The sequence below is a fragment of the Misgurnus anguillicaudatus genome, chromosome 4, assembly GCF_027580225.2.
Source record: "Misgurnus anguillicaudatus chromosome 4, ASM2758022v2, whole genome shotgun sequence".
NCBI classification, from domain to species: domain Eukaryota; kingdom Metazoa; phylum Chordata; class Actinopteri; order Cypriniformes; family Cobitidae; genus Misgurnus; species Misgurnus anguillicaudatus.
This window is the reverse complement of record NC_073340.2, coordinates 38,131,956-38,152,328: the sequence shown is the minus strand read 5'-3', so window position 1 is coordinate 38,152,328 and position 20,373 is coordinate 38,131,956. Positions and strand designations below refer to the sequence as shown.

Here is a 20,373-nt window from a genome sequence, read left to right as displayed (position 1 = left end):
ATAGGTGAAAGTTTAAAGACTATGGGCCTCATTTATAAAGTGTGCATACACAAAAATTCATGGCAAAGTCCATATTTATCTTTGTCCATATTTATCCATATTTAGTCTTTGATGTGGAAAATGTAAGCCATTCTTGCTGCCCAAAACAGATTTAAAGATTGACAGGTGCTCTTTTATTTGTCAATGACATTAATTAGGCATCGCTTAAAGGTGGAAACTTGCAACTGTTCAGCTGCGCACAAATTCAAGCTCATTTGTGATTTATAGATGTCACTTCTTAAAGTGAAGGGTACATGTTTTCTATACGTACATTTGTTTTATTAATCACACGTGCCCTCTTTTGACAAATTATCGTAAGATCAAATATAGGGCATTTTCTTAGCAGCATTTTATAAATGAGGCCCTAACACTGGATTATAGACTTACTCCCAAAACGTCCATAGTCTTCAGTGTTAAGTATACTTCTTGCTGAAATTTAAATGTATGAAAGCATCTTCCAAAAGCATACAAAGCGACTTGCAGTGCATTACAAGGTATACATTTTTTTAAATCAGTATGTGTGTTACCTAGATTCAAACCTATGACCTTTTTTGCTGCTAATTCAATGCTCTACTATTGAGCTATACTGGAGCACAATAATATCGTCTGAGGCAAGCATGTGGTAGTCTACTTGAAGCTCACTGTACATTTCTACCAATGATGATCAAACAACAATCTATAACCCATCAGTCAGTCATATTACGTTGAAACATAGACAGTCACATATGAAGTACATAACACATTAATGCTGTCACCTGTTCAGTCTCCATTACTTAAAACATTTGTATCTTTGCTAAATGTAGTGTCTCTAGTCGATAATGTGAATTATGCTTCAGATCAGAGAGCAGCCGATCTCCCTGACGACTGAAATGATTTCCAAACAGCTGCAGTTCTCTCAGGTGTGATGGGTTTGATCTCAGAGCTGTTAACAGGGCAAAACAACCTTCATCTGTGAGATTACAACCCCACAAACCGCAGAGAACAATGAAATGGTTAGGATGGGACAGCATTCAAAATTAAAAAGCAGCATTAGGGAATGATACTGTCTGTTACATAAAATGCTTCAAAATGTTGTTCATGTCAGTTCAGCAAACAAAGATTTAGGTCACACTGATTTAAAGTGCAATACAGACACCAAGACACCTTTGTAGTTAACTTTTTCTGAATTGGGGTAATGCAGAAAAACAGATTTGTCAGAAATGTCTTTGATGTAACACTCCCCAAGAACAGGCAAATAAATGTATACCTTATACATACAAGTGTTTATTTAACTCTAAAGCTGCGTTTTACACACCACAGAAAACCGCTGTTTATTTCTAGATGTTCTGTAAAGTTTGTGTAAGTTACATAGAGCGAAAAGGGTGTTTCGAGATCAGAGAGTTAATTTTACAGTACCTTAGTGTCTCCAGTTTACAGTCAGGATTCTTCAGTACATCAGAGATCAGCTTCACTCCTGAATCTCCAAGATTATTCTCAGACAGATTCAGATCTCTCAGGTATGATGGGTTTGATCTCAATGCTGAAGTCAGAGTAACACAACTTTCATCTGTGATATTGCATCTCCACAATCTGTAGAGAACAACGACACACTTATTGCACAATTCATGATACAGAGATCCGATGATTTCATTAAAGAATGTTCCAATAAAGTTCCAGGGATTTTACCTTAGTATCTCCAGTTTACAGTCAGGATTCTTCAGTATATCAGCGATCAGCTTTACTCCTAAATCTCCAAGATTATTCCATGACAGAAACAGTTCTCTCAGGTGTGATGGGTTTAATCTCAGAGCTGAAGACAGAGCAGCACAACCTTCATCTGTGATATTACATCTCCACAACCTGTAGAGAACAATGACACACACATCACTCTCTCCAGTCCATCTATATAAGTCAAGTGATTTGACAAGTATGGTATCCTATACTTTCCTCCATCTAATGGTGCACATGTATCTGCATTACACGCTGCCCAGCTGACAATACTTTTCAGATGTGGCTCTACATGAAATCTACAATGCTTTGTCAGCTCATGTTCACAGTCTACTTGCAACCTATAACTGTACCACGCTTGAATTCACTGAGCTCCTGGAAATGACCCATTCTTTCACAAATGTTTGTAAAAGCTGTCTGCATGCTTAGGTGATTAATTTTATACACCTGCGGTCATGGAAGTGATTCGAACACCTGAATTCAATGATTTGGAGGGTTTTCCAAAACTTTTGGCAATATAGTGTATGTATATCGCGTGTCATGTCAAAATTCGAGCATGCTACAGACGGTTCATAAAGGTTTTATGACAAAAGACACGCTTGTGTTTGCTAGATACTCACTTAATCTCATGTGTAATCATGAGTTTAGTGTTAGGTGGGTGTGTCTTTATCATAAACCCTCTTAACACGTATGCAGCAGGCACACACTTTGACATGACATGCCATGCACATACTGTACACATACCGCTACATGTCCATATGTGAAACAGTGTCCAGGTTAATAAACCATTGCGAAGCAGTTGTCTATTTTAATAATATCTTTTTTACTTTTTATTTTATTTATAGATCACTCAGGGTTATCTGATTTAACTATTTTTGGCTTGTGTTTTGTTCCCCTGAAATTTAGGCATTTTGTACACGTGTTCTGCACCTTGTTACTTTTTATATTTATGATAAAGGTACATTTTGATCTCATTTAAGTCAGTAAGTTTTGGATTGCTTTTCGTTGTATCGATGTTGCACTGTTGTGTGCTGGCACATGCAATTTAGCCGAACGCGCTAGGTGCTCTGCGTGTCATATTTAAGATCTACGAGTTTCATATTTAGGAGTTCATCAACCTAAACATCAACACCAGGTATAAGTTTTAAAATGTATTTAAAACAGAGTAGTTATCTTGTGAAAAGTTGAGCTACTAAACAGGTAAGCTGCACAAAACCTATATTTCACACGATTGTCTCTAGTGATTTGATATTATGGTCTGTGTTCACTTTCAAATGATTAAAAAAAGAGATTCCTGAAACAAATGATATAAGAATCATCAGCTGTTTCCGTACCTAAAGTGAATACAGAAATGATCAAAGTAAGCAAGCAAGCGTAGTGTCTATAAAATCATTAATTTCAGTATTGTTCTTGTTAATGAATTAATGTTTAAGGAATTGTATATAAAGCTTAGTTTATATCCTTTAACAATCAAAAAGTATGTAATTTGTAGTTTTTTGGTCATGACTACTTGGAAGAGCTAAATCTCAAAATTAAATAAGATTGCTGAACTGTAGCTGGGGTTTCCCAGGCGGGATGACATGTTATTTTTTAGGTTTAGTTATTAAAAAAATTGTTATATCTTTGTATGATGTTCTGTACACTTTAAAATGTTATGAGGAATAATTTAACATATGTTTATACTGCCTTTAATTTAAATTAAAAAATGCATCGTCAGTTATGTCTTCATTGATCACTTGAAAGGCAGTTTTGGTAACTTTATCAGAAAGTGTTCTCTTATTCAAATATGTAAATCCTTAGTCGGGACACCCCTAGTAAACACCTTTCTTTGAAATTAAATTACATAGTTTATATTAAAATGCTTGTGTTGTCAAAATGTGAAATCTGAGAGGAATCTTTAGTCTTACTTTAGTTTCTCCAGTTTACAGTGAGGATTCTTTAGTCCAGTGGAGAGCATCTTGACTCCTGAATCTCCAAGATTATTATTCCATGACAGATTCAGTTCTCTCAGGTGTGATGGGTTTGATCTCAAAGCTGAAGTCAGAGCAACACAACCTTCAACTGTGACACCACAGTCACTCATCCTGTACAGAACGTAGTATGTCTTTTACTTTTATTGAGATCTGAGATCATCTGGAGAGCTTACATAATGTCAAATGATTAGAATTATCACATAGGTTGACAAATAAACATTTAAATATATAAACAGTAACAGCTTAAGAAAATGGTTTTAATAGATTAGACTAGGGTGTGATGACTTTGATGATTTGAGAGATACTTACTGTGCTGATGTGGATTCTTTAACAACAGGCAGAAGTTTCTGAAGAACATCATCTGCTGTGTTTAGTGCTCCAACAAATTCATTCAGATAAAAGACATCAATCTTCTGTTCTGAGGTTAGTAAAATAAACACTAAAGCTGACCACTGTGAGTAAGAGAGGGGAGAATCTCCTACTGTCCTAGATTTTAGATATTGTTGGATTTCCTCCACTAGTGAATGATCACCCAGTTCATTCAGACAGTGAAACAGATTGATGGATATCTCTGGTGAAGGATTCTCACTGATCTTCTGTTTGATGTATTTGATTGCTTCCATTTTCTTTTGAGAGTTGTTTTTTGATGGTATTAGTAGACCTTTTAAAAGTGCCTGATTTGACTCAACTGACAGGCCCATAAGGAAACGGAGGAAAAGATCCAGATGTTTATTTTTACACAGTGAAGCTGCATCCACAGCTCCCTGCAGGTTAGATACAACAAGCTTAAAATATACTAGGATGTCAAAGAACAGACTATACAACAGTGTGCGTTCACTCATAAATTGAAGGTGCACATGTAGAGCTGCTAGATGTTCCTGAATGCTGAGATGAACAAAGCTGTAAACTTTCCCCTGACACAAACCAAACTCCTCTCTGAAGATCTGAGTACACAATCCTGAGTACACTGATGCTTCTGCTACATCAATGCCACACTCTCTCAGGTCTTCATCATAGAAGATCAGATTGCCTTTCATAAGCTGCTCAAAAGCCAGTTTACACAGTTTGAAGATCATTTCTTTGTCTGTGTCATCTTGCTGAGAATATTTCTCACGTTTGATGCTAATTTGTGCCATCAGGAAGTGTGTGTACATTTGAGTGAGAGTCTTGGGGATCTCTCTTCTCTCTGCTTCACTCAATATTCTCTCTAGAACAGTGACTGAAATCCAGCAGAAGACTGGGATGTGACACATGATGTAGAGACTCCTGGATGACTTCAGGTGTGAGATGATTTGATCAGACAGACTCTTATCACTGATTCTCTTCCTGAAGTATTCCTCCTTCTGTGGATCACTGAAGCCTCGTACCTCTGTGACTCGATCAACACACTCAGAGGGGATGAGATCAGCTGCTGCTGGTCTGGAGGTGATCCAGATGAGAGCAGAGGGAAACAGATTCCCCTTGATGAGGTTTGTCAGCATCACGTCCACTGAGGTTGATTCACTTACATCACACAACCTCACACTGCTGTGAAAATCCAGAAACAGACGACACTCATCCAAACCATCAAAGATGAACAACACTTTATATTCATCACTGAAGATTTCCATTTCTTTTGTCTCTGGGAAGAAACAATGAAGAAGATCTAAAAGACTGAGTGTTTTGTCCTTCATCAAATTGATCTCTCTGAAAGGAAGTGGAAATATGAGGTGGACGTCCTGATTCTCTTTCTCTTCAGCCCAGTCCAGAATGAACTTCTGTACAGAGACTGTTTTTCCAATGCCAGCGACTCCCTTTGTCAGCACACTTCTGATGTGTTTGTGTTGTTCAGGTAAAGGTTTAAAGATGTCATTACATTTGATTGGTGTCTCCTCTGTTGTTGTTCTTCTGGTTTGTGTCTCAATCTGTCTCACCTCATGTTCATTACTGATCTCTCCACTTTCACTCTTTGTGATGTAGAGCTCTGTGTAGATCTTATTTAGGAGTGTTGGGTTTCTCTGCTTTGATGCTCCCTCATACAAAAACTGAAACTTCCCTCTCAGATCTGATTTAAATGTGTTAAGGACTTCAGTAGGTTTCTTTTCATGTCTGTAAGATTAAAATAACACGTATGATTAAAGTGGTATTAAAGCAGTTAAAGCAGCTGCATGTAAAAAAGAGATAATTGTTATGTTTTACCTGATATTTGGACATATTTGTACTCTGAACTGCTCAGCCCCTGGGAAAATGCTGTGCATAAAAAGCAAAAACATACATAAAAACATACTGTTTATGTATGCACACATCCATATAGAATTTATTCATTTTTAATAATTTTAATTTATAAATGTAATTTACTACAGTAACCATGGTTTAATTATGCTTTTTGTCAAAACAACCCCTCTGCCCTCGGCTGGGGTGCCCCTTTCACCAACCGGCAACCCTCACTCAAAGTGTTCCATTACCAATTCACAAAAGATTCACTGATTCCAGAAATCCATTTCCGTTTTCCCGCCCGCTCCGCAGCGTCTTTCACAATCTGTGTCTGCTCTCTGGAGAGTAGAGATGAAATAGTATGAAAATTTTACATCACGGTTATAGTGACCAAAATCACCACGATTATCAATATTATCATGGCTTTGTGAACAATTTCCAAAAATGTAAAAAAAAAAGGTACTAATGCAAACCAAATTTAAAGGAGCAGTGAATCAAATAGTAAATTTTAACTTGATAATTTGTTATATAAGAGGTCATCATACTTAAATGAACATCCTGCAAGTTTCAGAACTGAAAACGTCCGTGCTACTGAAATATAACAGTTTTTGGCACCAAGCCACTATTACGACCGAGTGAGGAATTCAGAGAAATATGATGTCAAAGTAGAATTGAAGCACCTCCCGGGACCCAAATACAACGACCACTTTTGAATTCCCACCCACAGCTTCGCGTGACACACGTGTGTCTCAACAATCAGTAAACATGTCTTTAAAGATTGCCAAATGTAACCAAAATGACTTTTAAACACATTTTTTCGGAGAGACTTTTATTTTGACGCAGCGATCTGTTATGATAGAGTAACCATGGTAACGAAGTTTTCGGTTGTGGAAGAACCGTCGCTGGATAACGGAGAACATAGACGCTGGATAACGGAGGCTCAGACCATAACATTAGGAATGCGTGGATAAAGTTTGTTTTTGAAGCAGTTCCAGCTCGCGTGGGGAGTGTTTGTTTATTTTGTGTACCGCGGATTCATTTGTAAAGAAGTCGATGATGGATTTGCAGAGAGACTGTAATAAAAGCACCACTAATATTGGATCTGACAAAAATGACAGCAGTATACACAGTAAGTAAAATATTTAACTTTAAGTTACTGTGTTTCACTATTGCTTTGTTAGAAGAGATCGCTTGATATGTCTGTTGTAACATCCATGTCTAAACACATATGTTTGACTGTTTTAACCAGTGATGCCGGTAACGCGTTACTTAGTAATGCGTTGCTCTAATTTGACCACTTTTTTTAGTAACGAGTTATCTAACGCGTTAATATTTCCAAACCAGTAATCAGATTAAAGTTACTTATCCAAGTCACTGTGCGTTACTATTTTTGAAAATTTCCTTAGTAAAATATATTTTTTCTTGTATATTTCTTCCTGGGTCTCGGGAAGTGAAGTCAGGTGTGCGACAAGTCACGTTTTCAGCACAAGGACACGTGTAAGCGACACAAACGTAAACAACCTACAATGGAGAGAGAAGAGAGATGCAGCTACAAAAACACTACGTCAAATTAAAAAAAACACATTTGGAGTCGCGGCACGGCACAGACAGTCAAACTACTGTAAGAGCAAGTCCCACCCGGTGGTGCGTGCGAAGCAGTGAGCAGGAGGTCATCCACTACCCAAACAACAAAAGCTGGACTTCAATGCAAAACCAGTAAGTATGGGAGAGTTGAAGAACGAAAGTAACAAAGCGATTTTCTCCGAGTCCTGATAACATCTGCATCTCACTATGACAGCATATTAGCACATAACCTCTGAAGAGTTGTCAAATATCGCGTTATTTACTCACCGATTTCCACGTGTACATCCAGAACTGTGTTTTCAACCATGATAAGTATATTCCAAAAGCGGTCTTTTTTTTCTTATAACGCGTTGTGTTTCTCGTTTCATGTGTTACAATACTGATAAATCTACAAGGTATTTACTATATAACATCCTGAAGACTTCTCAGTTTTTCAAAATAAAAGTATTTTGTGAGTAGATCTTGTCTGGTCAAAAGTAACACTTGTTAGTTTTGTCCCGCTGCTAATACTGTGTATAATATGTTAAAAAATTGATATTATTCTAATTTTATTTAATTTTATTTTCATAGTGTTCAAACTATTGCATTTTTTTGTCTCAGCAATTTAAGTTTGTACTGTTGGTTGCTTTTGAAACATTTGATAAAACTGAAATTTAAAATAAAAATGTAATTTAATAATTTTTTACAAAGATAAATGACAAAATAAGTTTGCAGTTACATATTAAAGAGGTCATAGTCATATATATTTAATAAAAACAAGTGTAACACAAAAATCTATCATGTTTTGTTGTGTTACTTTTGACCCACCTGTGTGTTACTTTCGTCCCTGCTGTCAAGGTCAAAAGTAACAATTCACTACTCTTTTTTTTAAATGAAATTATACAGAAGTCGTTTTACATTTGTTCAAAATTCCAGCTGGTATTGATAGACCCCACTTGTGAGTTATTGACCACAGCAAAAATATATCTCTGTCTAAAACATTAGCTTTTAAAATTAAGTTTTTCTGAAAATGGCCCCTGCTCTCCCCTATTTATGTTAAGTGAAGTCAAGAAAGACTATAAAGTGAGTGTTGGCAAAACTGGTTGTCATTTTTAATGTTGAGGCAGTGGGGGAGTTGACAGCTACTGGAATGTAACTAACAAAGTAACTTGTAATCTAACTTAGTTACTTTTAAAATCAAGTAATCTGTAAAGTAACTTAGTTACTTTTTAAAGGAGTAATCAATAATCAGTAATCAGATTACTTTTTCAAAGTAACTGTGGCATCACTGGTTTTAACTTATTAAAAACATTAAAAGATTAATAAAGGTACAACACTTAACAATCCGATTGTAATTTAACAGTAGAAATAAATATACAAAGTTAGTGATTAGATTCTGATGCCCACTTACTGTGTTGTATATAGTAATTTAGGCAAGTTGCGTTTGAAAGGTCAAACACTCAACAAAGCTTTTTTAGCATATAACTGTGGTATGTAACATTACGTTATGTAAGCGCAACCTCACAAGCACAATAGAAATATACAAAGTTATTGATAAGGATTTATCAGCCGCAGTTTAGATTCTGATGCGCTCCTAGTGTGTTGTATACGGTAATTTAGTCACATCGAGTTTTGTTTCTACTTTAATATACGTATTGTCATTTATGTGTATCATGTTTAGCACCCAGAATCTTTTGTGTCTCAAACATATTTGTGTTCGGCTGCTATTTTTATCACATTAATGTTTTTAAAACATTTCCCTGCATGTAATGATGGGGAATGAAGCTGTCCAATCATAGCAGTGGGCGTTTACGTCCAGGTCTTCAGTGCGGCCCGCCCTTTCAAACGAACCATTTCTCCAGACAACCACTAATCCATGTTATAAAATAGCGTATTACTTATTGCTTTTGATATTTTTGAATGTAAAAACCACGCTAGCATTATAAGTAGACATCAGACAACAGTATAAAACAATAAAATCGACAAATTCACCGCCCCTTTAAAATTCATTTTACATGTAAGTGCACTTTTGTTGGCAAAACATCAAATAAATAACATTAAAGGCGCTCTAAGCGAATCTGTGTGATGTCACTTCTTGTTGACGTTTGAAGTGTTTTCAAACAAAACAAAACGGAGCTTAGCTAACTCCTCCCCTCCCTTTCCATGCTTTCTGAACGCGTCCAACCCCCACTCCCAAATCCTTCTTGTCGTTTATTGGCTGGAACACTTTATGTTTTGTGGTGCTAGGTCTGACCACTTTGTATTTGATGCAGTTTGCGAAGCCTGGCCTGTCTAAAGAGACCACGTTTTTTTACAGTGTGTTCAGAGGACAGGCAGCTAGCAGACAGTTAGGAGATGTGTACTGTATGAAACAAAAAAAATGTTATGGCCTAAAACGTGTGAATTCGCTTAGAGCACCTTTAACATTAAAGCTCACGTAACACACGCTGTTTCTGCATTTCTGATGTTAATCTGGAGTACCTATAGGGTAATATGACATCCTTTATATCTCTGAAGAGTCTTTAGTTTAATCAGATTCATAAAAGAAAGATTAGCTTTACTGAATCTTCCCGATAACGTACGAAAAAATGAAGAAGGAGGAGTTATACCGCGGGAGGAGCGAGTACCAGTCATGCAACACTATACAACACTGTTTTAACTTATGATTCACTACATGTTCGTGTCATTTATATAATATGCACCCGACTATTTCCAACATAAGACAGAAGTCTTACTTACCGCGTGCAACTCGTCATGACCCGGTTGGGAAAATCCACTGCATCAAACACACACGCAAAACTCCGCTGCTACCCCAGATAATAAACTATATTCATTGTTTCCATAAGGCTGGATGTCTTCTCCTTACATCCAAAAACACACTTCTTCTTTCGTGCCATTGTTGACTTTTGAAATTAAACAAAGCTGAGTGGCGTGATAAGCTGTTAGCAGCTCTAGCGTCTCCCGCTGATTGACAGGTGGGCGGGGTTTTCCAGGGGAAGTTTTCCGGTGGAAGCCTATATAAAGAAGTGATACGTATCGAAAACCCCTGAAACGTCAGTTAGAACTGTAATCGAAAAAAACTTTCTGAAACTTGTACGAACCCTGGCGAAGTGCATTCGGCACAGAAATACTTGTAACATGTCCAACTGCTGTTTTGACACTTTGCCTACGTTTAGCATGAGGAAACAACTCTATAACTGGGTTAATAAGTCAGAATGCTTGAAATACCATTAAACCCCCCCTTTAATGATATTTCATGCATTCTGACTTGTTAATGCAGTTTAAGAGTTGGATTCCTCATGCTAAACATATGAAGTTGAAATGGCGGCGCGCAACAGTGCAGCGGCTTCTCAGCTACCGGCACGCGGATTACAAATCCCTTTTATTAATACCAGTATGAGGAACTGTGTGGTAAAGTATAGTTTAGATGGACTTCTTAAACTTAATAATACCAACATAGCGCTTAAACCACAGCTTAAAGCAACGTTGGGCAGGCTAAAGCTCCTAAACACAGCGAGGTGGAGAAGCGATATACACCGGCTAAAGGGAAAGAGGAAGCGCTGTGTAAGGAGGCAGAAGAGGGGTAAGCGGGCTGGTCTTATAGCCAGATTAAAGGCCAACAACAGACCTATGTTTCCGACGCTTTTTTTGGCAAATGTCCGCTCGCTTGACAACAAGATGGACTTAATGCGACTCAGACTGAGCAGCTATAAGGAAATGAGGAACTGCTGTGTATTTTTGTTAACGGAGACATGGTTATGCAACAACAATCCAGACTCATCTTACCAGATTGATGGTTTACTCCTCTTCCGAGCCGACCGAAACCATCTCTCGGGGAAAACTCGTGGAGGAGGACTCTGTGTTTACATAAACAAAGGCTGGTGTACAAATTGCTCTCCGGTAAGCAGCCACTGTTCTGAAGCGGTGGAATATCTGACATTGAAATGCAGACCAAATTATCTGCCCCGGGAGTTCACAGTTGTGTTTATTGTGGCTGTTTATATCCCCCCGAGTGCTAATGTTAGCACGGCTCTTGGGGAACTTCACGACCATATCGGTACGTTACAGAACAAACATCCAGATGCATTTTTTGTGGCAGCAGGGGATTTTAATCATGTAAATTTGAGAGAGGTCCTGCCTCAGTTCCATCAACACGTCTCCATACCAACCAGGGGGAACAACATGCTGGACTGTGTGTATACTAACAGACGGGAAGCATACAGAGCGGTGCCCCGCCCCCAATTGGGTTTTTCTGACCACATGTCCATCTTGCTGGTTCCAGCTCATCGTCCCTTGCTGAAAGACATCAAGCCTATGGTTAAAGCCATCACGGTGTGGCCAGAGGGAGCCGACTTTATCCTCCAGGACTGCTTTGAGCGCACCAACTGGCAGATTTTCCGAGAAGCAGCAACCAGTGTTGGTGGAGTGGACCTAGAGGAATATGCATCTTCTGTTTGTAGTTACATTAGTAAATGTACTGATGATGTTACTACTACCAGGAAGATTACTATCTGTCCAAATCAGAAACCCTGGTTGAATGGAGGGGTGCATTGTCTTATAAAGGCACGGGATTTAGCCTTTAGGACGGGGGACGCACTTGCACTGAGAAAGGCGAGGAGGGATTTAGATGTGGGGATTAGGAAGGCAAAGGCTAAATATGCACAGAAAATACAGGGTCATTTTTCCACCAATGACCCACGTAGAATGTGGAAATGCATCCAGAACATTACTGCATATAGCAGGAGAGATGATGGTTGCCCTCAGGATCCATCACTTCCTGATACCTTAAACACATTCTATGCCCGCTTTGAGACCGCAAATGCCACCCCTTTTTCTGGACTTAAACACCACCCAGGTGAATTGCCTTTAAGTGTGTCCGTTGAGGATGTAAGGAAAACACTGCTGGGAATTAAGAAACGGAAAGCAGCAGGCCCAGATAATATCCCAGGCAGGGTTCTGAAGGACTGTGCTCATGAACTGGCTGGAGTGCTAACTGACATCTTTAATTTGTCACTCTCCCAGGCTGTGGTGCCAGTGTGTTTCAAAACATCAACTATTATCCCTGTTCCAAAAAGCTCGGCCGTAACATGCATGAATGATTTTCGTCCTGTGGCCCTGACACCGATAGTCATGAAATGCTTTGAAAGGCTGGTTATGGCCCACATGAAGGATATTATTGATGTTAATGTGGACCCCCATCAATATGCCTACAGGGAGAACAGGTCTGCATCGGACGCAGTTTCATCAGTTATCCACTCTGCTCTCACCCACCTGGAGAATAGGGACTCCTATGTCAGGCTGCTCTTCCTGGATTTTAGTTCAGCCTTCAACACGATTGTTCCACAAACTTTAGTAAATAAATTGCTTTTACTGGGACTTAAGCCGTCACTTTGTAATTGGGTTCATGATTTTTTAACAAATAGGTCACAATCAGTTAAAATCCATGGCATTTCATCTTCCTCTGTCACCCTTAACATCGGCTCCCCCCAGGGATGTGTCCTGAGTCCCCTGCTGTACACCCTTCTAACATATGACTGCTCAGCTAAGTATCCGGGTAGTCATATCGTGAAGTTTGCTGATGATACGGCTGTGGTGGGACTGATATCCCATGATGACGAGTCCTTTTATAGACAGGAGGTGGAAGAACTTGTGGACTGGTGCAGAGCAAACAACCTCTGCATTAATGTGGGGAAGACAAAGGAAATGGTCGTGGACTTTAGAAGGAAAAGCCGCACCCCCTCTCCCCTGTTCATTGGAGGATCAGCTGTGGAAATGGTTTCAAACATTAAGTACCTTGGAACATACATCTCTAATGATCTTACATGGGTAATTAATACCGCCAGCATTGTAAAAAAGGCTCAACAACGTCTGTACTTTCTACGGAGGCTGAAGCAAGCCGGTCTTGGGACTTCGGTCCTGCTAGCTTTCTATCGGTGTGTAGTGGAGAGTACACTAACCTTTTCTATCACTGCCTGGTACGGAAACTGTTCTGCTGCTGACAAGAGGAGATTGGAGAGGGTGGTCAAATCAGCCCAAAAAATTACTTTGAGCAGCCTACCTTCTCTTGAGGGAATTTACATAAGCAGGTGCAGAAGCAGAGCATCCTGTATTATGAAAGATCCCTCTCATCCGGCAAACAAACTTTTTGATCCACTCCCCTCGGGCAGGAGGCTAAGAAGTGTTAAAACCAGGACAAAAAGACTGAAATGTAGCTTCTTCCCAGAGGCTGTGAGACTTACAAACGTATTGCCCTAGGGATTGCTTTTAAATTTTTAACTTGATGATTAATTTGATTATTTATTACAGAAGGTGCACTTTTAGTTATTGATATCCTATTAAGTTGTTATTTTAAAATAATTTTAGTCTATTAAATTGTGATTTAATTAGTTACTGTACATACTATGTTAACTTTATTACGCTGCTGGTCCTGAGTACATATTTCGTTCTCATGTGTCAACATGTACAGAATGACAATAAAAACTACTACTACTACTACTACTACTACTAAAGCCAGCTTTTTTGAAACAATGGATATAGTTTGGTTGTCCAGGGTAGCAGCAGCGTTTTGCGTGTGTGTTTGGATTTCGTTGAAAAGTCTCAACCGGGTCAAGAGTTGCATGCATTAAGACTTCTGTGTCATATTGGACATCAGCACATAAGTGCATATACTTTAAATGACACAAACATGTAGTGGAATCATAAGTTATCCAGTGTTGCTTGCTCGTGATTCACTCCTTCCGCGGCAAGCCCCAAGGGGTTCGTGTTTATACTGAAACATTCACTAAAGCTGATCTGTCTTTTATAAATCTGATCAAAATAAAAATATTCTTCAGAGAAATTAAGGTTTTAATACTACTCTATACAGTAGATAGGTACTCAAGATTAACATGAGATAAGCAAAAACCTTGTTATGGCAGCTTTAATCATGGCACATTTGAGGTTAGAAAGAAATGTTCATCTAGTTCAGATAAAGCACAAGATTTTCATATTAGCACAGGACAAATCAGCAAGTTATCTTACTGTGTAGAGGTTTTGAGAAATTAGGTGAGCTGTATGACCCAGGAGTAAGCTGTACGACACACGTACTCACATCAATCGCAAAAGAAAACAAACGGAGTAGAAATGAGCTTTAAACTCATCAAATCACACAATTTAATTGAAAATTAATAGAAAAGATGGATCTGTCTGAAGAAATATTAAGTATGTGTCAGTACAACTAGATTTCCCTAAATGTAAACAATTTTTAGTGAGGCACTCCCAGCAAGCAAAAACTGAGACGTTGAAATGACGGCTTACTAATAGACCCAAAATAACCTTGAATTTGGTTACATGACATTTTTGCCAAAATAATTTGAAGATGATATTCCAACATAAAGCGAAGTCAACAAGTGTTCAATGCATTTGCTTTTATTTGTTCTAAACGTATACGTATCATCTATTCTTTGGGCTGGTAGACGTCTATTAGACTTTCACCCAAATTTAGCCTTGTCTTAGCCAAATTGCTTGCTGGGTAAATTTGTCGCTAGGCACTTTTTTTGTAAAACAGTCGCTAAAGGGGTCTAAAAAGTCACTAAATCTAGCGACAAAGTCACCAAGTCAGCAACACTGTTCACATATATGCAAAATTACAGTTGAAAAAAAATTGTTTTGACAAGAATTTGCGCAGATATGGTTTATCTTAAGTGAATGTTTGGTTAACAGCTGGGAAAAATATCTGATGTGTAAAATTATATTAGATCCTTGCATTACAGTAGACATTTAAGCCGCCTGTCTCAATGTCAATGAAACAATTAAAGAAAAAGGTTAAACATATATTGTCGTGGATTTTTTCAGGAGAATCAGAGACGGTTGAGATGTAAAATTCTCTTCAAAGTATTTTATTAAAGAATTGTGTCAGACAGCTTGAAACACAATACTGGTCATAGGGTGTATACACCTGCATTGGTAAAATGATGATGACAATGACTATGAAAATGACAATGACCCCGTTCTGAGTTTCTCAGTGATTTAAATAGTGCCCCAGTTTTAGTAGCCCTCCCATTCGAACAATCTGTTTGTTCTGGGCCTGTATCTTTGCGACCTTTAAGTTGCTACACAAAAAGACAGACATTTCTGGTAAAACACAGTGCCTTTGTTTCTTATGCATCATACAGCTATCTTGCTACTTTCACCAAGGTCACACGTCCCCCATCCAGGCCTAGCTGTGGAAAAACACTGTCATGGCAAGCAACAGAGAGACAACTCAATTCATTTAGGCCTCAACCATAAAACACATTAAAAGTATACTTAGTATAAAACATTTATACTAAGCTTAAGATAAAACACTCAAAATTTCTCTACCATAATATTTTTCCTATAGATCTTGTTTTTAACTTTGTGTGTGGCAACCTATTAGTTTTACAAGGGATTTTAAAGTATTAATGCAGTAATTTTGTTTTTTAACCTTCAAAAATCTTTAAAGCCCCGAATACACTGTGCGATTTTAAATAGTCCTTTAGGATGGTTGCTTGCCACACTGTGCGATCAAGATCGTAGTTAAGTCCATGTCACACTGTATGATCTCAGTTTCCATCAATGTCAGACTGTACGAGTTTAAAGACTTTTAAAAATCAGATGCACGCAAACAATCACCTCCATAGTTTTACGTCATGGATCGACAACAGCTGGGCAAACACACGCTGAAGCGAAAGCTAGCAAACTGAAACAAAATCTAACATTCATTTTAATCATGACTTGTCTCGAGCATAATAATAAGAAAAAACGAAAGACACGAGTACCTGGCATTTGTATTTCCAGGGTGATTTCTCTGTAGGCTGCTTAATTTTTATCCTATCATAATACAGTGGTGATGACACGTTGTACAAACACTCTTTATCTCTCCATAACACTTCCACGAGTTTCTCCTCCTGCTGTACAGTCTACCTGGCTTTTTTTGACATTTTTCTGCGTTGATTTGTTGTTGTCGCGGCACTAACTAAACGTCATCGGGTTCTATCCTTCTATTGGTTCTTGATCTGCCGGTTGTCGTAGGGAGCAGGATTGTGTCTCAAAATTTCTGACACTGCCAGTGCCACAAATCATACATCATTTAGAATTTTTTTCATTGAGAATGTCAGAATATAATTAACTCATGTTTAAAAATGTGCTCATTTTGACTCAATTTGTCAGCATATGGTCATATATGTGTGAACCTACCTGCGCTTATTGTTTTCTTTTTTAAAACGCAGAGGCTGATCCATAGAGCATTCACTCCTCAGGGACACACACCTGTGCTCTGTTGAATCTGATCTATCCAGCAGAACTAAACTGTAACAGAGAAAAGTTCTAACATAAAGTTTACATTTATTATTAGGAGAACACATGACTTTTACCAAATGTAATGCAATTCTTTCCATTTCACATAACCTTTGTGTTGTCCCAAATGGTCAACATTTTGAAATTTTTTTACATACAAAACTTACTTACGACTACCTTACCAAATGTAATTTCTTGCCATTTCACTTACAGTTCATGTTGTCCTAAATGTTTCACACTTTGACAATTTTTGTATAAAAAGAAAGGACTGCTATTAGCACATATTTAAACTGTACCTTTCACCCTTAAACCGTAGAGGCTGATCCATAGAACAGTCACTCTTTAAAGACACACAGCTGGGCTCTGTTGAGTCTGATATAACCTCCAAGACTGAACTGTAACAGAGAAAATGCCACGTTTGAATTGTAGCATTCATCTTTTTTATTGTAAGAAAATACACAGATCTTTTGTAAGAAACATGAGCATCTCATTATCAAATATGTCATTTTATACACTTTCAATTAAAGTAAACGCAGAGTTTTTTTCAGAGCAGAGTTTTTTTTTAGAGAAGGCAATGAAGGCAGTAAAAATATTTTTTTTGTCAAGAGTGGAGGAAAGTATGACAGTAGGAGTGATAGACAATGTCACAAACAACTTGGCTATTTGTTAACTGTAAATAAACACATTAGCTGCTATATGTTGTATTTAATTAATTTAAAGATTTACCAAATAAAAAGTGAATAATACATTTTTATAAATTTCATTATTAAACACAAAAATTCCAGTGGTGTAGTGCAGTGTATATGCAGGTATAGAGGATACCCACTTTTTTATTTGATGTCATGGGGTATACCCACTTCTACTTAATAAAAGGACATAAATTAAGTGTACACCAACTTCACCAACTTCTCCAGGCTAAAAATACACCACTGCTAAAAATAATGTTGCTTGTTAAGTGTGTGGTTGAGACACAGTATATGTATTTGTGCGTCTAGATGGCACCACTTCCACCTTATTTTGAGCAAAACCCTGCAAATGTAACAAAATTATGACTCACATAATGTAACAGAAATAAATGGGTTTACATTTTATATAGTTTTCATCTTTAAAATACAGAGGCTGATCCATAGAGCATTCACTCCTCATCGACACAAAGCTGGGCTCAAGTGAACTTGATCTTTGCAGCAGGACTGAACTGTAACAGAGAAAACTTTTCCCTATAAATCAGTTTGCACTGATTATGATGAGAACACAAGATTTTTGGAGGGCAAACTTATGACTTACCAAATGTAATTTCTTGCAATTTCACTTAAAGTTCATGTTGTCCTAAATGTTTCACATTTTGACCAACTTTGTATAAAAACATTCTTATAAATAAGGACTGATATTAGCTCATATTTACTGTTTACCTTTCACCCTTAAAACGTAGAGGCTGATCCATAGAGCAGTCACTCTTTAAAGACACACAGCTGGGCTCCGGCAAGTCTGATTGCAGGACTGAACTGTAACAGAGTAAACATAAAGAAATATGAGCATATCATATCAAATATAATGTAATTTTATACACTTTCAGTTAAAGTAAACGTAGGGTTTTTTTCCTGCATAAAGAATGCATTAAACGCAGTAAAAATATTTTTTTGTCAAGAGTGGAGGAAAGAATGACAGTAAGTGACAGACAATGTCTATGATCTTGTACATCAGCTAACTAAAGATTCTAAAACACTGCAATAGAGCTATAAATTAAAAGCTTATGTTATATTTCATTTTCTTTTAAACAACTTTGCTGTTTATTAACTGAATAATTAAATGAACACGTTAGCTGCTATATTTTGTATTAATTATGTCAAAACAAAGTTTTATAAATAAAGTGAATAATTGTCATTTTCATTAATTTCATTATTAAACATAAACACTAAAAATAATGTTTTTTGTGAAGTGTGTGGTTGAGCCTCAGCCTACACATGAAGTAAGGGGACAAAAGTCTCATTCACAAAACATAGTTCTCCTTCTACTACCAAATATTTAACAAATGTTGTACCTTTTGGTAATGTTTTCATCTTTAAAACGTAGAGGCTGGTCCATAGAGCAGTTACTTTTCATAGACACGGAGCTGAACTTTGATGAGTCTGATCGTTTATGTCTCTCTTGTCTCTTCCTAATGGTTACATTGAAAAAACTGGGTTATCCCTCATCAGAGATCGTCTGATAACAGGAAATCACCCCTCGGCCCACCGTCTATCTGCATCAACAACGTTTAATATTTCATGGGTGTACCTGCACTTTTGACAACTATCATCGCCGGATGTTTTGTCCATAATTATACTGCACTGGTGGAGTCTAATCTCCTCCCCTTGGTCTGAATGGAAAGATATAAACACAACAAAATAAACACAAAACAGTCTCAAAATAATTACAATATTACCTCGTTATTTGGTCATTTTAAAGCTGTACGTTGACACATCCCGTTATACAAAGAAAATAAATAACATTAGCTAATGACGTATTTAAATTCAAGCCTATTCAAACTGTAAACAGCACAGATGTATTTTATCTGATGGGGGTTCATATTTTGTAAACATTAATTATCTAAAAAGCAGATTTCATGTTTTCTTTCATCTTTAATACTCACCCCTTCTGATGCCTTCACAACGCCGTGTAGACCGTTATTTAACACAATGTCAACTGAAAACAGACGCATTCAGTTTTCTTACTTTCACTTTCGTTTTCCAGAGCTGCAGCTGGTGCGTTGACTGACAAGTTTAACGGATTTAAAAATTACAATTTGGTGGGCCACTAAATATATAAAGTCAGAAAAGTGGTCTGAAATCACCAATGCCAGCGACAATATCGTTAAATTAGCAACACTGCTTCATGCACTGATGCTCAAGCGTCTCTCGACACAAGATGGCGCCCAAAGCCTAAGGTGCGCTCCATTCTGTTTCAGTCTATTATAATTTAATTAATCTAGACTGAAAAAAAACTTTCTACAACTGCTGTTACATTTGATACAGAAAGAAAGAGTTAATGTACAAATTTACAGAGGACTTAGCTTTAAAAAAAAATTCTGTTGCGCTTCTGTTCGGCCTGTGAGATCAATTCAATTCAATTCAGTTTATTTGCCAGACTCATGTCCAAAAACCACCAAGACAGGACAGATAAAAACAGAGAAAACGTACAACAGTTAAAAAGAATAAATACAAAAATTAAAATACATACAAACATTTCAACCAATGCATTCTCAGACTGGATGTGTACCTGGAGCAACTCACTAAGGGATTAGAGATACTGTTGGAAGACTCATCCAGACGTTGCATAAACTTAAACATCAACTTTCTTAAAAGTGCTTTCAATGTAATCACTCCTACTGATACAAACATCTGACTAGCACTCCCTCCTCTGGGAACCTTGAGTAAAATTCTCATTGCATCATTGTAGGCAACTTGTACCTTATGCATGCTGGATTTTTTATAAGAAGTCCACAGATGGGCAGTATAGAGTGATGTACAGTAAGATTTAAACAGAGCCACTTTAACTTGAGTGGAACAGTAACCAAACTTACGTGCTATGATGTTTGCCTGTGCATATAACTTATAGCACTGTCTGT

At 37.5% G+C, this 20,373-nt stretch overlaps 1 protein-coding gene and 1 pseudogene across 3 annotated transcripts; both read right to left on the bottom strand.

Moving 5' to 3' along the window:
- Positions 1-20,373, bottom strand: part of LOC141363751 (uncharacterized) — a 118,989-nt pseudogene that overhangs the window by 10,652 nt on the left and 87,964 nt on the right.
- LOC141363749 (protein NLRC3-like) lies at positions 1,139-19,652 on the bottom strand. 3 transcript variants are annotated; one of them, XM_073867303.1, is made up of 12 exons: positions 19,399-19,652; positions 19,044-19,125; positions 18,808-18,924; positions 18,179-18,271; positions 17,066-17,164; positions 16,671-16,781; positions 6,164-6,250; positions 5,898-5,948; positions 4,029-5,807; positions 3,654-3,830; positions 1,705-1,878; positions 1,139-1,608 (listed from the first exon to the last, which is right to left on the bottom strand). In XM_073867303.1, exons 2-12 carry the CDS (start codon positions 19,082-19,084, stop codon positions 1,383-1,385), a joined length of 2,955 nt encoding a protein of 984 aa, XP_073723404.1. In that variant the 5' UTR covers positions 19,085-19,125; positions 19,399-19,652; the 3' UTR covers positions 1,139-1,382. The 3 variants fall into 3 exon arrangements, with proteins under 3 accessions (XP_073723404.1, XP_073723405.1, XP_073723406.1); XM_073867304.1 differs by lacking the exons at positions 19,044-19,125; positions 19,399-19,652 and adding an exon at positions 17,855-17,964 and having other exon boundaries at positions 1,142-1,608; positions 18,808-18,857; XM_073867305.1 differs by lacking the exons at positions 18,179-18,271; positions 18,808-18,924; positions 19,044-19,125; positions 19,399-19,652 and adding an exon at positions 17,855-18,163 and having other exon boundaries at positions 1,142-1,608.

What these genes read in the sequence shown, in the direction of transcription:
- LOC141363749 (XM_073867303.1), bottom strand. Translation starts at nt 19,084, where the DNA reads ATGGACAAAACATCCGGCGATGATAGTTGTCAAAAGTGCAG. An exon ending in GATAGTTGTCAAAAGTGCAG is followed by an intron (nt 18,925 to 19,043) that starts GTACACCCATGA and finishes TGTAACCATTAG; the next exon opens with GAAGAGACAAGAGAGACATA. An exon ending in TGTAAACTGGAGAAACTAAA is followed by an intron (nt 1,879 to 3,653) that starts GTAAGACTAAAG and finishes TGTTCTCTACAG; the next exon opens with GTTGTGGAGATGTAATATCA.